Here is a 10,186-nt window from a genome sequence, read left to right as displayed (position 1 = left end):
ATCCATTTGATAAGGGTTAATGCCTACCCCTTTTGGGGCTATTAGAATTTTAAGGAAAGGTTATATTTTAACAATCTAAGAAACGTCCTCTGGGGATGAAAATTCAGGATCTTACGACAGCTTGTTGATAAGATTTGTTTGGACACAGTATAAGAATGATGTTTTTGTTGTTGTTATGTGCCGTGGAGTCGGTTTCAACTCATAGCGACCCTGTACAGGGTTTCCAAGGCTGTAAATCTTTACGGAGCAGAAAGCCTCATCTTTCTCCTGAGGAACAGCTGGTAGTTTCCAACTGCTGACCCTGAGGTTAACAGCCCGATTCATAACCACTATGCTACCAGAGCTCATACCATAATAACATAAACTTTACCTCTGTCTCCTCTACCATACTCCCACCCCTACTGTCCTAGGCAGTACTACAATGAGTCTAAACTCCATCATTCTGAGGGGCTGCTGAGGCAGAGGTGGAGCTCCCTGGGTCCAGCTGCAGATTCAGAAGCCGCTGGATGGTCACCTACCTTTGTGTTGGATATCAAATTGTCGCTGTTGCCAGAAACTTCTGAAAGGGGCAATGCCGGTACCTGGGCCAACCAGGATGCAGGGCACTTGGGGATTTCGGGGCAGGTGGAAGCTGGGTGCTCTGGTCAAGGAAGAGGGAAAATCTGTCAATAACAACTGAGTTTTCCAACGACCCGATGGCTCTCTTGGGCAGAAACACACAACTTTGGGGAATTCAAAGAACGAAAATCCCTCCGAGCCTGAAGAGCTCTCTATGTTCCAATTTGCCTTATTGTTGAGCCAAGCCCCAATGCCAAGGCTATGGGGTGTCTCAGCTCCAGTACCATGGACACTAGGGGGCTATCCTGTGTATTGTAGGACATTGAGCAGCACCCCCAGTCTGTACTCAATAGATGCCAGTCTCACCTCCCAGTGTGATGGCCAAAAGTGTCTCCAGACATTGCCCATGTTGCTTGGGAGGCAAAACCACTCTCAGTTTGGAACCACTGATTTAGCCATAAATGAAAGCGAAATCATAGGGCCAGTGTACAAAGGAATCACCCATTGTGTGAAGTGGCGTTGAGTTGATTCTGACTCATAACGACCCAGTATGGGGTTTCCAAGGAGCGGATGGTGGGTTGGAACCACTGACTTTGTGGTTAGCAGTACTGTGCTTATCCTACAGTGCCATGTCAGAACTCTCAGTGAGTGTTCAAAGTACAGGTTCATGTGGGCCAGGACTCTCTGTTCTTGAGAAGGACACTAGGTATTTCTGATGCTGAGAGTATGTGGACTATACCTTAAACATTCTGTCTTTAATAGTTGAGAAGAATGGCTGTCTAACACTACTGTTTAAGCAGAGAGGTTATTGGCTGACAAAACAAATACTTGTGTGGCGCTGTGGGTTAATGTGCTGGACAGCAAGGTCAGTTTAAACTACAAGGTCGGCAGTTCAAATTCACCAGTCATTCCTCGGAATGGACTATGAGTCGGAATGGATTCAACTACACTTAACAACAACAACACAGTGGGCCTAAGCTCAGCCATATCATTAAAACTGAGTTTGGGGCAGAAAGTTGAAATTCATAAGGGTGCTCAGATCGTCTCCATCTCTAAGAAACTGGAAACAGGGGAGAGTGGCCTGTAGAATTTTCACAGAATTTCTACGAGTCTTTACATTCCAGGGGAGTCCTGGTGTGGTGCTGTTGGCTAACACACTGGATTGCAAAGTCTGCTTGAACCAGAAGGCCAGTAGATCAAGGTCAGCAGCTGCTCCCCGGAAACCCTATACAGGGTCGCTATGGGCCAGAACCTGACCCAATGGCACTTCACAACAACGACAGATTACATTCCAGGAGGGCTAAGACTGTACTCATAGTTGCACGGTTCTCCCCTACAGCCTATAATACCATTACTATCAAATTAATTTCAACTTCTAGTGACCCTGTAGGACAAAGTAGAACTACCACTCAAGATGTCCAAGGCTGTAATCTTTAGGGAGGAGTCCTGGTGTGGCATTGTAGGATCAGCAGTAGACTACAAAGAACAAGGTCAGCAGTTCAAACCCACCAGCTGCTCCCCGGAAACCCTATACAAGTTCGCTAAGAGTTGGAACCAACTCGATGGCCCTTATCAACAACAGCAACAACACTCTCTGTGGAGGAGTTCTGGTGCAGCGCTGTAGGATAAGCAATGAACTGCGAACCACAAGCTAACTACCAAGTGGACAGTTCAAACTCACCAGCCACTCCTCAGAAACTACAGCGTAGCTACAAGGCAGAATCGACTTGACAGCACGTAACAACAACAATAATCTTTATAGAAGCAGCTTGCCATTCCTTTCAGCTGGTGGGCTGGAAACACCAACCAATGTGCCACCAGGCTTCCTCCACTGTAGTCCCAGTATCTAGTAAAGTGCACGCACTTGATAAATATTCGCTGCATTAGATTGGCTTTAACAAGAGGACTTGTTTAGCTTGCCATGTCCCATGACCTGGTTTCTTTAACAACCTAGAGGCAGGATGTTGCTCTCTGTCTCATCTGACCATTCAATCCTTCTGGCTAGTTCACCCTCCCCAACACCCAATGACAGTATCTAGTTTGGGGACAGCTGCTCATTCCTATTCGGTTGTCACTTACCCTCTTACAAAACAGGGAACCACTTCATCAGCCTGTATCCGGTTGAGCCAGGAGGAGCATACACCATGGTGAATTGGTCCTTCTCCATCTAGCAAAACCACCAAAATTGTCTGGCCTGGTTACTGCCTCCAACCTTCCCCCATCACTGGCCTCCCTTCTCACTCCAACACCAAGTTTCTGCCCTGAATCCATTGTCTACTACGCTTGCTTTGAAAGGGAAGAGGGAAAGGGTCTTGCTGGGGTGAGTATGTGCTTGTGAAACAGTTCAAGGCTCTGCTGGGCGGAAGTCGATGAGGTTCCAGTCTGCCCACTGAGAAGGTCTTAGTCAATGTGGTCTCAGTGGCTTGCTGGGATCCACATTTGAATTATTTTGTCAAGGAAAGAAACTACTAGGGCAGAGGTTGGGCTATCCGATTGGCATTCAACGAGCTAGACGGTGAGCAACAGAGAGCTCCCATAAACATCTGGGGTTGGTGACATGTTCTAGCTGCTGCCTTGGGGGTATGAGAGGATGGAGAGAATATAAGGGGATCTGGGATACTGGGAGTGGCCAAGCCTTTCAAATGCCTACCTGGCTTCCCTCCTAAGTCTGCACAGCATTGGCTCTGTCTATGGGGGACAGGTTGCCTGATCTATTTCTTCCCTTGGGTTGTTAGTTTGGGGGCTAGCTCTCCTCCCAGGGATGTAAGATTTGACCTGTGGACAGTGAAGACCAGGAGGCTCTCTCAGGCCTCTGCCCACCTCGAGTGCGGTAGGAGACGATGGCCACAGTGAGGTGCACCTCGTCCGGGTACATGTCGGGGGAGGAGCTGATGGAGTAGTAACGTGGCTGTAACAGGGACAGCTGGGTTAGCAGCAGGGTGGCGGGCATCTGGATGGACGGGAACTCTTCCAGCACCTCCACGATGGTGGGGTTCTTGCCCCATTTCCATTCCTCGTATTCCTGCAAACCCTGTGTCAAGGAGAGGGACAGAGGAGAATTGGAATCCCATTCCTGGTACTGATTTCCAATGAGGGTTTAGCAATTTTTAAAGAAGAAATGTTTCTTCTGGTGTTGATGTTCATGTTTCTAAATAATATGCACTTACTAAATTGGCCTCTTTCTTGATTAAGTGGCCATTCCAATCCCTTCTCCTAGATAGCAGAAAAAAAGCTAAAACCTACCCCTTTGCTTGATATTTGCTTACAGGGAAGTGGTGTCACTTTCAGATTTGCCAGACTACAGACGTATTGGCTAGTCCATTTTGGGTAGTCCTGACCATCTCCCCTTGTTCTAACTAAGATGCGACATAGAACAAAAAAGCGCCCACCCCTTGAGCCTTGAACTTGTCTTCAAGCTCCCACTGGGAAAAGCCCGGGTGGTCCTCCTGGGTGGGATTCTTACTGAGCAAGATTTTGCATCAGCTTGGGGAAGACCAATCTTTGGTTTCTATATAAGGGTGGTAGAAGCTGTGTTTGGTTTACCCTACAATCTAAGACTTCCTGTATTTAACAGTCCTATTTACAAGTTGTCTGGATCAGAAAAGACCCCCTTAATGGCACTGTGGGATTCTCTTAGCTTCCTTTTTCTCTAAGAATGAGAGCGATGGAACCAATGGAAGATCAAGGACTTCAAAGGAAAGAGGAAAAGAGAGTTGGCATTCTCAATTTCTACTATGGCCACACAAGTTCAAGACGGAAGGGGGTCACTTTTGTTCTGTCAGGTCTTCCTTAGAACACAGGGAGATGGTCAGGACTAACCAAAACAAACTAGCCAATATGGCGACAGACGGGCAAATTTGAGAATGGCATCACTTCCTCACATCCGCCACCTATTGGAGAACTGTTGTAATGATTGTAATGATTCCAAAGATTATGAAGGGAAAGGAACCCAGAGCATTGTACAAAGGAGTCTCTGGGCAGTACAAATGATTGAGAGCATGGTTACTAACTGGAAGGTTGGTGGTTCGAATCCAATCACAGGCACCTTTGATTTGATTCTGAAAGGTCATTGAAAACCCTACGGAGCACACTTTGTGTGGGAGTCAACTAGAAAGCAATTGTTATTATTAGCTTTTCACTCGGGCTGTAGGAGACCCAGGAATCCACCTTGCTGAGAACCAACAAACGCTGCTTCTCCTTCTCACTGGTGGCCAGGGAGGCAAACTGCTGTAGCTGCAAGGGCGTTGGCGGCGTGGTGATATCCAGATAGTACTTGAAGGCCTGGAAGATGGTGCAGGGTGGGAGGCGGGACTCGTCTGTCCAGTTACTGATGACTCCTGTGGAGGCACAGTGGACAGAGAGACCAAGTAAGGAAAGGTTAGTCTGAGCTGCAAGGGCCTGGGTCTAAGTGGACAAGGCCAGTTCCTGGGCAGAGGACGGGCTGTCCCAGAGTCCAACAACCACTCAGACCTCCACCTTCCACACCCTGTGTCCACACCCGGGAGCCAAACGGGTTCCCGAGTGTGCTGTGTCCTAGGACGTTGTGTGCGCAACTGTTGTTGTTAAGTGACGTTGATTTGGTTCCAAGTCACAGCAACGCTATCTAGGTGGGTTTGAACCGCCTACCTTGCAGTCAGCAGTCCAGTATTTAACCTACAGCCCCAGTGTATCAAAAAAATTGAAAATGAACAGAGGAGGATTAATACTGAAATAGCATGATACACCCCACTGGCATTCTATACAGTGAGCACAAGACTTGAGTCTGTTTTGATTCTGTCTGTCCACTCAGTGTTGGCAGGAGTGGGATTCTGCAGTTAAAATATCACAGTCATGCCTAACACTGTCTGCTGTTGTTGTTGTTGTTGTTAAGTGCCTTCGAGTCGGTTCCGACCCATAGCGACCCTGTACAGGGTTTCCGAGGGTGTAAATCCTTACAGGAGTAGAAAGCCTCATCTTTCTCCCGCGGCTGTTAGTTGCTGCCAAACTGATTCCACCTCACAGCGACCCCATGGGTGCAGAGTAGAGCTGTTGCATACAGCTGTCACCTTTCGGAAGCAGATCGCCACCAGCCAGGCTTGTCTTCCAAGGTACCTCTGGGTGAGTTTGAACTGCCAACTTTTCAGCTAGCCAATGAGTACTTAACCATTTGAGCCACTCTGGGACTCCAACTTATTATACACCAAGTACTAATCTTATACGATTCACTTCTTTAATCTTCACAACAACCCAATGTGGTAGGTACTGTAATCACTGTTACTTTATAGATGGCAAAAATGAAAGCACAGAGAGGTGAAGGAAGTCCCTAAAGTCACCCAGCTCTGAAATATAAAACCAGGCAGTCTGGCTCCAGACCTTGTTCTAACAGCTTCACTACATGGGGCCAATGTGTTTCCCATGCAGTATGGTACCAAATACATGCCTCTACTTGACTATCAAAGGCTCAACCCAGGACTAAAAGCTCAATTCCAAGAGTGGAGGGAAACCGGCTGGGCTAATTGATTGAGAGAGAGGAGAGGCTCTGCCAAGCAGTGCCTCACTGCGGGCTTTTCAGTACGGCTCGGTTGCGTACTCTTAATGTTCTGCTGTGACACCTTCATGTCACTGTATCCTGGGCTTCCACCGAAGACCATGAGATTACCTTGCACCTGATCCCCGAGTTCTCCTGTGTCTACTAAGATGAACCACAGCTCTCAAAGCACTTCGAGATCAATGTCAGAGATGATTTTTTTCAGCAGGTTGGAACTTGCTCTAATGAGGTCAGAATTGTGGGTTCAATCCTACACAACTCAGATAGGTCCATTTTGATTGTTGGAGGGGTGGAGTTGGACATCAGTGGCTATCAGTAGGGTGGCACTGATGAAGGAAGTAAGAAAAGCCACCACTGCTAAAAATCAATGTCTAGGTGGTGACCCTAATGAAGGAAAACAGAAGTCACCTACCCGCAAGACTAGCCAGTGCTGTCCAGGCATCACAGGCCTTCCCTTCCCCCATGAGAAAGGATGAGTCCTTAATCTCATAAGCTGGACTGACTGATGGAAGAAGAACAAATCTTCTCTTTCCTAGCCTCCTATTACCTTTGGATCTCTCTGGAAAAGGGAATCCCTCCACCCATTGAAGTTACCCAGAGCTGTGTTCCGCTCCTCCAGCAGCTCTGCTTTTACCAACTGGTTGGCAGGTGGCGCGTCCTTTAGCCGTTCCACCAGGGCATTCACCAGGTCCTCGTGGTTGCCAGGGAAGATGCCCAGGTGGTCCCCAGGTTGGTACTGCAGTTCCTGACTCCCATTGGTGTGGAGCCGTACAAAGATGGTGGATCGGCTGAAGGGAAAGGTCGGAGACAAAAAGGACAAGGGTCAGCAACCACCGAGCCCCCTTACACTGTGTGTCCTTGTTGGCCCAATTCCCCTCCTACTATTTCCGTGGGGCCTCTGCCCACCAGGCTTTGCCCATCGTCTGTGTCACGGCTTTGATCGAGACCACCCATGGGCTGCTCAATGGGAATCCAATGGTCACTGCAGTGCCCATCTTCATCCTCTGAGCAGCACGCCCTCATCCTTGGCTCCCTTTCTTTCATGGATTCAGGCTTCTGTGATCACCTACCTGGCACTCCTTGTCTCCCCAAACTCTGGACACTGGAGCCCCATCGCTCCCCCCAGGGATCCACCTGATTTTTTGTTTTTCTGTTTTCCTGCCTCTGCTGCATTGTCCTCCATCACACTTAAAGTCCGCTAATGCCCACTAGGTGACTTTGTGGCATGGTCTGTGGTCTCTTTTTGTCCATGGCTGTATTCCTGATCCCTAGAACTGCATGGCACATACTGTTGTCATTTGTTCTTATTAAATGCTGTAGGTTATAATTCATAGTGACTCTGTATAGAGTTTCCAAGGAGCGACTGGTGAACTTAAACTATCAACCTTGCAGTTTAAACTGACCTGGTAAGCTAGTGCAGTCACCCACAGCATCAAGTGTCAGTAAATCGGTTCCAACTCATAGAAACCCTGTTTAGGGTTTCCAAGGAAAGGCTGGTGGGTTTGAACCAATGACCTTGCAGTTAGCAGCCCAGTGCTTATCCCATGGCACCACACCAGGATGGCATATAATAGATGCTCAGACGCTATTAGCTGAAAGAAGAGCCTCAGATTCCTAGTGTTATCCAGCTGCTGAAACAGGTTTCTCAGCACATAAACATGACCTATGACAGTTTCTCCCAATTTCTGAAATTCCTTCTCACCTAGGAATTGGAGCTCTGGTAGCGTAGTGGTTACGAATTGGGTTGCGAACCTTAAGGTCAGCGGTTCAAAACTACCAGCTGCTCCGCGGGAGAAAGCTCAGGCTTTCTACTCCCGTAAAGATTTACACCCTCGGAAACCCTGTACAGGGTCGCTATGGATCGGAACTGACTCGAAGGCACTTAAAACAACAACAACAACAACCCAGCTTCTGTAACTGGAGTCCCTCAGCTTGTGATGGTATGTCCTAAGCCCAGGCTCCTGTTAGGTACAAACCCACCAGTATGGGAAATAAAGAAACTATCCATCTATTGAAGAAAAACCTGAGAGAGTTTAGCCTACTGGGCCCTGCCCTTTGTTTGATTTTTGTGTTTCTAGGGACCAAAAGTCCTGCTAATGCAGATGGTATCAAGAATAAATTCTCTGAATTCATATTCTGACCCTGTTTTTTTTGTTTTTTTTTTTTTAATAAAGCTTTTGTACAGATGTGCTACACCAAATGCAACACCTGACCATGATGGGATCCATTACTCTTGGGCACATCAAACCCTTTGCATTCAGTTAAATTTGCATTCAGATAAGTTTTTCCTTCACTGCCAATTGGTTTTCGGTTTTTGAGGAGAGACACTTGATATTCCACTTGAAGTTTCTCCATTTTCTGTGGTATGTAAATCAATGCTTGAATAGGCCAATGGTACTTACTATTTAAAGGAGATTTCTTGGCACAACCAAAGTCCCTTTGTGCTGCAAATAGGCACCATGATTAAAAATAGTTGTGCTAGCTGTACTTTTGTTTGGGCGTGTCAAGAACTTGCTTAAAGAAAGGCACCTCTATCCTTGGCAAGGTGGGAAACTTGGCGATCATAACTGTGAGTGGCAGAGTCAGGGTTTGGGGGTCCCACCTGTCTTCCAGGGCCCTCTCTAGTTATTTGTGTGGTCTTACATGACTCTGTCCTACTTCAGATTTTCAGTCCCTGGGGAACAAAGGCATCATCATCATCATCATCATTCATCATCATCATCTCCTGCTGGTCCCCAAGAAGGGACTAAGCAAATGCTAGCCACCAGCAGGGGGCACTGTGGCGTTTCTCATTTGGGAGCCTCCTCGGCCTTTTAGGAGGCCTGGGAATCAATTCCAGCTTTCTCCCCGCTCATCAAGATTTATCTCAAAAGAATATTTGCTCTGTTCTTTTGGCCGGTACAAAACAGAAACGTGGAAGCTTCAAACTTGCTGAGCTGGCTCACACTGGCAGCCATGTCTCCCAATCCCCATGGAAGTGACAGAAGGTGGTCAGGCAGATAAGGGGAGGAAGGCTGCCTGGACTGGAGATTGTGGAGGTGGGTTTGGGTGTGCTCCAAAGAGGGTCCAGGCGCTGTTGTGCTGGGACTTTGTCTGAGGGGATTTTCCAAGCTGCTGACCCTGCACTGCTTGCTGAGGAGGAATCCCAGGAGGTATGGTCACCTGACCCCGGGCACCTTGATGCTTTCCAAAGCAGCTACATTACCTGGTCCCAGGGGCCAGGTGTCTCAGTTCCCCCAGGGGATCTAGTGTAGGATTTTCTGAACTTTTTTTTTTTTTTTTAAAAGCCCAGGATACACACAGGCAGGTTGAAAAGGGAAGGAGGAGAGGACAGACAGGAGTCCCGGTCTGCAGTAGTCCCATGAGCCTCTGTTCCCCCTGCCGCAGAGTAGATTTACAGCCATAGAGCCTAGACAACCCTCTGGAGCACAATTCTACTCTCACACACAAGGGGGCGCCAGGAGCTGGAATCAACTCAGGGGCAATTAACAACCACCACCTGGTGTAGCTCTGGTAGCGTACTGGTTATGAATCAGGTTGCGAACCTTAAGGTCAGCAGTTCGAAACTACCAGCCGCTCCACGGGAGAAAGATGAGGCTTTCTGCTCCAGTAAAGATTTACAGCCTTGGAAACCGTGTACAGGGTCGGAACCGACTTGACGGCACTTAACAACAAGCTGGTGTAGCACTGCAGGGTAATGTGCTAGATTGCAGGGTCAGTTTGAGCTGCAAGGTCTGCTGTTTGAGCCTACCAGTCGCTCTTTGGAAACCCTATGCAGGATCCCTATGAGTTGGAACCAACTCAAAGGCACTTAGCAACCACAACCACCACACACACACACACACACACACACACACACACACACACACATACTGGACAGTGGCTCAATAACAGGCTCATTTTGTTGTTGTTAGGTGCCATCGAGTTGGTACTGACTCATAGCGACCCTATGCACAGCAGAATGAAACACTGCCTGATGTTGGGCCAACCTTACTACTGTTGCCATACTTGAGTCCATCGATGCTGCCACTTGGCCAATCCATCTCGTTGGGGGTCTTCCTCTTTTTCTCTGACCCTCCACTTTACCAAACATGATATCCT

General features: G+C 47.9%; 1 protein-coding gene across 1 annotated transcript in view; it reads right to left on the bottom strand.

The window, feature by feature from the left end:
• The window catches only part of NOS1 (nitric oxide synthase 1 (neuronal)), a 121,936-nt gene that overhangs the window by 6,483 nt on the left and 105,267 nt on the right, over window positions 1-10,186 (bottom strand). Inside the window, exons 20-24 of the mRNA XM_006865466.1 lie at window positions 6,680-6,873; window positions 4,726-4,895; window positions 3,379-3,589; window positions 2,638-2,725; window positions 519-640 (exon numbers count right to left, since the gene is read on the bottom strand). Coding sequence (XP_006865528.1) covers window positions 519-640; window positions 2,638-2,725; window positions 3,379-3,589; window positions 4,726-4,895; window positions 6,680-6,873 — 785 coding nt within the window. The remainder of the gene's footprint in view (window positions 1-518; window positions 641-2,637; window positions 2,726-3,378; window positions 3,590-4,725; window positions 4,896-6,679; window positions 6,874-10,186) is intronic.

Source organism: Chrysochloris asiatica, unplaced genomic scaffold (genome assembly GCF_000296735.1).
Source record: "Chrysochloris asiatica unplaced genomic scaffold, ChrAsi1.0 scaffold00078, whole genome shotgun sequence".
Classification (NCBI taxonomy): Eukaryota; Metazoa; Chordata; class Mammalia; order Afrosoricida; family Chrysochloridae; genus Chrysochloris; species Chrysochloris asiatica.
Note: the sequence above shows the minus strand (reverse complement) of the source record. Positions and strands in the feature narration are given on the sequence as shown.